Source organism: Pelobates fuscus, chromosome 8, assembly GCF_036172605.1.
Source record: "Pelobates fuscus isolate aPelFus1 chromosome 8, aPelFus1.pri, whole genome shotgun sequence".
In the NCBI taxonomy this organism is placed as follows: domain Eukaryota; kingdom Metazoa; phylum Chordata; class Amphibia; order Anura; family Pelobatidae; genus Pelobates; species Pelobates fuscus.
The window spans coordinates 40131984-40135067 of record NC_086324.1 but is presented as its reverse complement, the minus strand read 5'-3'; the positions used below and the strand labels follow the sequence as shown (position 1 = coordinate 40135067).

At 38.3% G+C, this 3084-nt stretch overlaps 1 protein-coding gene across 1 annotated transcript in view; it reads right to left on the bottom strand.

The window, feature by feature from the left end:
- The window catches only part of GAD1 (glutamate decarboxylase 1), an 86831-nt gene extending 84642 nt beyond the window's left edge, over positions 1-2189 (bottom strand). The window contains exons 1-2 of the mRNA XM_063429716.1: positions 1773-2189; positions 513-676 (exon numbers count right to left, since the gene is read on the bottom strand). Coding sequence (XP_063285786.1) covers positions 513-585 — 73 coding nt within the window. The 5' untranslated portion in view covers positions 586-676; positions 1773-2189. The remainder of the gene's footprint in view (positions 1-512; positions 677-1772) is intronic.
- Positions 2190-3084: the final 895 nt, after the last annotated feature.

Here is a 3084-nt window from a genome sequence, read left to right as displayed (position 1 = left end):
AAACATCTTCCCCCAACCCCCATTCCCACCACACAATACCAGACATGGGAGCAGAGTCATTTCTCCCTAAATTACTGCAATTATCACCAAAATGAGGCTTGATTAGAGGGCTTGGAAAGAAAGCCTAAAAGCTTCTGACAAAACTAAACCAAATTGAGGCTTTTTGAAATACCCCATCATATAGTGGGTTTTCACTTTTATTTCAATTCTGTTGCGAATCTAGGATTATTTTCTGATTATGTACAAGATGCACCCTCCAGCTGACAAACTTTTAAAAGCCAGTTTTGTAGAATAACAGGGATACAGACATCAACACACACACACATCATCACCAACACTCCATTTGCATTTTAATTCATGAGTTACAAAATATCTTTAATATAATAAATAATATATAATAAAAAACAATCACAACTCAATCTATCCATTTTTAAAAACAATTTAAACCATAACAAAATACAATATTTGATATCATTTTAATTGTATCACATAAAATGTAAATTTAATCGTACTTGTAGGTGGTAAATTGGTTGGGTTGGTGTTGTCTTGGTTGGTATTTGATGAAGATGGTGAAGACGATGCCATCTCTAAAGTGACAAAATCCTTTTGGTTGATGTTCTTGGCAAATGACTAAAATCCTTTTCCCTCTTTCTAAGAGGTCAGTGTTAGGATCCACCTTGAATAAAGAAGGGGTTTGCTTTTAGAGCAGGGCAGAGGACATGCCAATGGGTCCCAGGCACTGAAATGATACATTATAACATGATAGCAGTAGATTGGATCCAGTTTTAGAATTAGGCATGGAGTCACAGCAGAACAGAACTGTAGCTTGTCAGAAAGGAGAGGGGCTTGCTGGCTATTCTATAAAGCACTGAAAGAAGGGGCTCAGCTTGAGATGGTTTGAGAGAAATGATATCCTTGCTTGTGGCTGCCCTGTGTTATAGACTAACTCAGTAGACCATGACTTCAATAGTAATTATATCAATGGGCTATGAACACTTCCATAATGGCTAGTGTCAGTCTGATCTCACATACATTCAAATCCACAATAAGGATAAAAAAATGGGGTCCTATAATCACAGATTTAAAATAGAAATGGGGGTGCATTTAACTAAATCTGATCTAAACAAAAGCAGATCCATGCAGGTCGGTTTTATATTTTAAACAATATTTTTTTTATACAGAATACAAACATTTTATGATGAGATAGAACGAACAGTGAACATTAAAATAGATACAATAAATATTTGGTTAGAATGTAAACAAGTCAGGATTCCAACGGCCATCATTAATTCTATCCATTAATGTATCAGTATTTTCAAACAATGACATTAACTAGATTCATTATTTTTACAGTTTCCCCCCTAAAGGGAGCTCATTCAATTAAAAGATTCGTTTCTCGTTTGGGTTTATCTTTCCAAAACCAAACCTATTGGTCATCAAGACTAAAGGGTTTCAGTATTATAGAGACACCTTATACTGCATCTGTGGCTCTCTCAATAATAAGGTAGTTAGGAAGGAGTAACAGGTTTCCATATATTGAAGCATATACCTCCCTGATGCCCAGGAGCCACAAGACAAATGGCTAATAGAATGAAAAACACAAAATAATCAGGTTTAGTATGATACACAGATGACTAAACAAAAAACATAATAGATCAGATCACATATATAAAGATACATTATTATATTATTATACAATTGTATTATTTTATTATTATTATTATTATATCACAATGAATTATTAACGCCATGCTAAGTTGCTTAATACTCACCTATTGTACACCTGCAGATAGCCAAATGTCCCAATCCACTAGCCTTGTTCCAGAGCCTCAGCTCCCTTATAAAAGTCCAGAGAGAAAAGGCGTTTGAATGTCAGCAACGAGTAGAAAGAGGATTAGGGGTGCCCCTGTCTCCTCCACAAGTACTTAGCTTCGTGATGTTAAAGCTGGAGGAGATTGTGATGTGCACAGCCAGCATTAGTCACTGACTGGAACACCCCCTCTGGTCCACTACAAAGTATGGACCTCATCACTTGCTGGCCACACTGTGACTAGCCAAGGGCTAACTCGGCTTGTTTGGACGAATTATGAAATCATAACAGGGAGATGCCCCAGTGGAAGGACACAGTGGTATTAGGGATATTTAAAGCATGCAAACACCCACTACTTTCAGAGAGATTCAATGTAGCTGAGGGGAATGTAGATGTAAATGTGGGGGTGGGAGAGAGTGATGGGAGGGGGTGGGGTGACTATTTGTTGGGGGGGGGGGGGGGGGGGAGGGGAGGGGGGGATGTTGACTTCACCTGTATCCATACAATGTTCCACTTCAATGGAACAACATAATGCAATTCTGATTGCACAGAATAGAGCTGGTCTCTGCATTAACCCATTCACTGCCAGGATTGGAGAGGCTGACAGGCGCATCAATCCATTCACTGTCAGAGAAGGGACATGTGCTGACATGTGCATTAACACTTTCTCTGCCAAACTAGGGTGAAGCTGGCCTGTGCATTAACCCATTCGCGCCCAGAGAAGGTTAAATCTGGAATAAATATATTATATAAACTAAGATATAAACCTGGGATGTAAAGTTGACCTATGCTTTAACTATTTCACTACCACAGTAGAGTAAAGACATTATGTACAATCAGATGTCAAATTAGTATTACATTAGTCTGTGCCTTAACTCATTCCCTGCCAAAGACGGGTAAGCCATTATATCCACTTGGCAACGACTCAAGAATACAATCAATTGTATATTAGTTCATCCACTGCCAGAGATGGGAAAAGCTGTGCAATAATCTATTAATCTAGAACAAAAATGGACAAGGCTGCGTATTAACCCATGCACTGCCAGTGAGCAGTACATGTATTAGTTACAACAAGATTATTAACCTCACATTTCACAAGTCTGTTCACGGATCCATTCGCTACAAGAGAATGGTACAGATAATGTGTACATTAACATGTGTGTGTGTGTTAAAGTTACCTGGTACATTAAATCGGTCTACCCATTAACCCTTTCACTGACATAGAAGACTAAAGCTCTCATGTGCTATTAACCAATTTCTACCATAGATGGGCG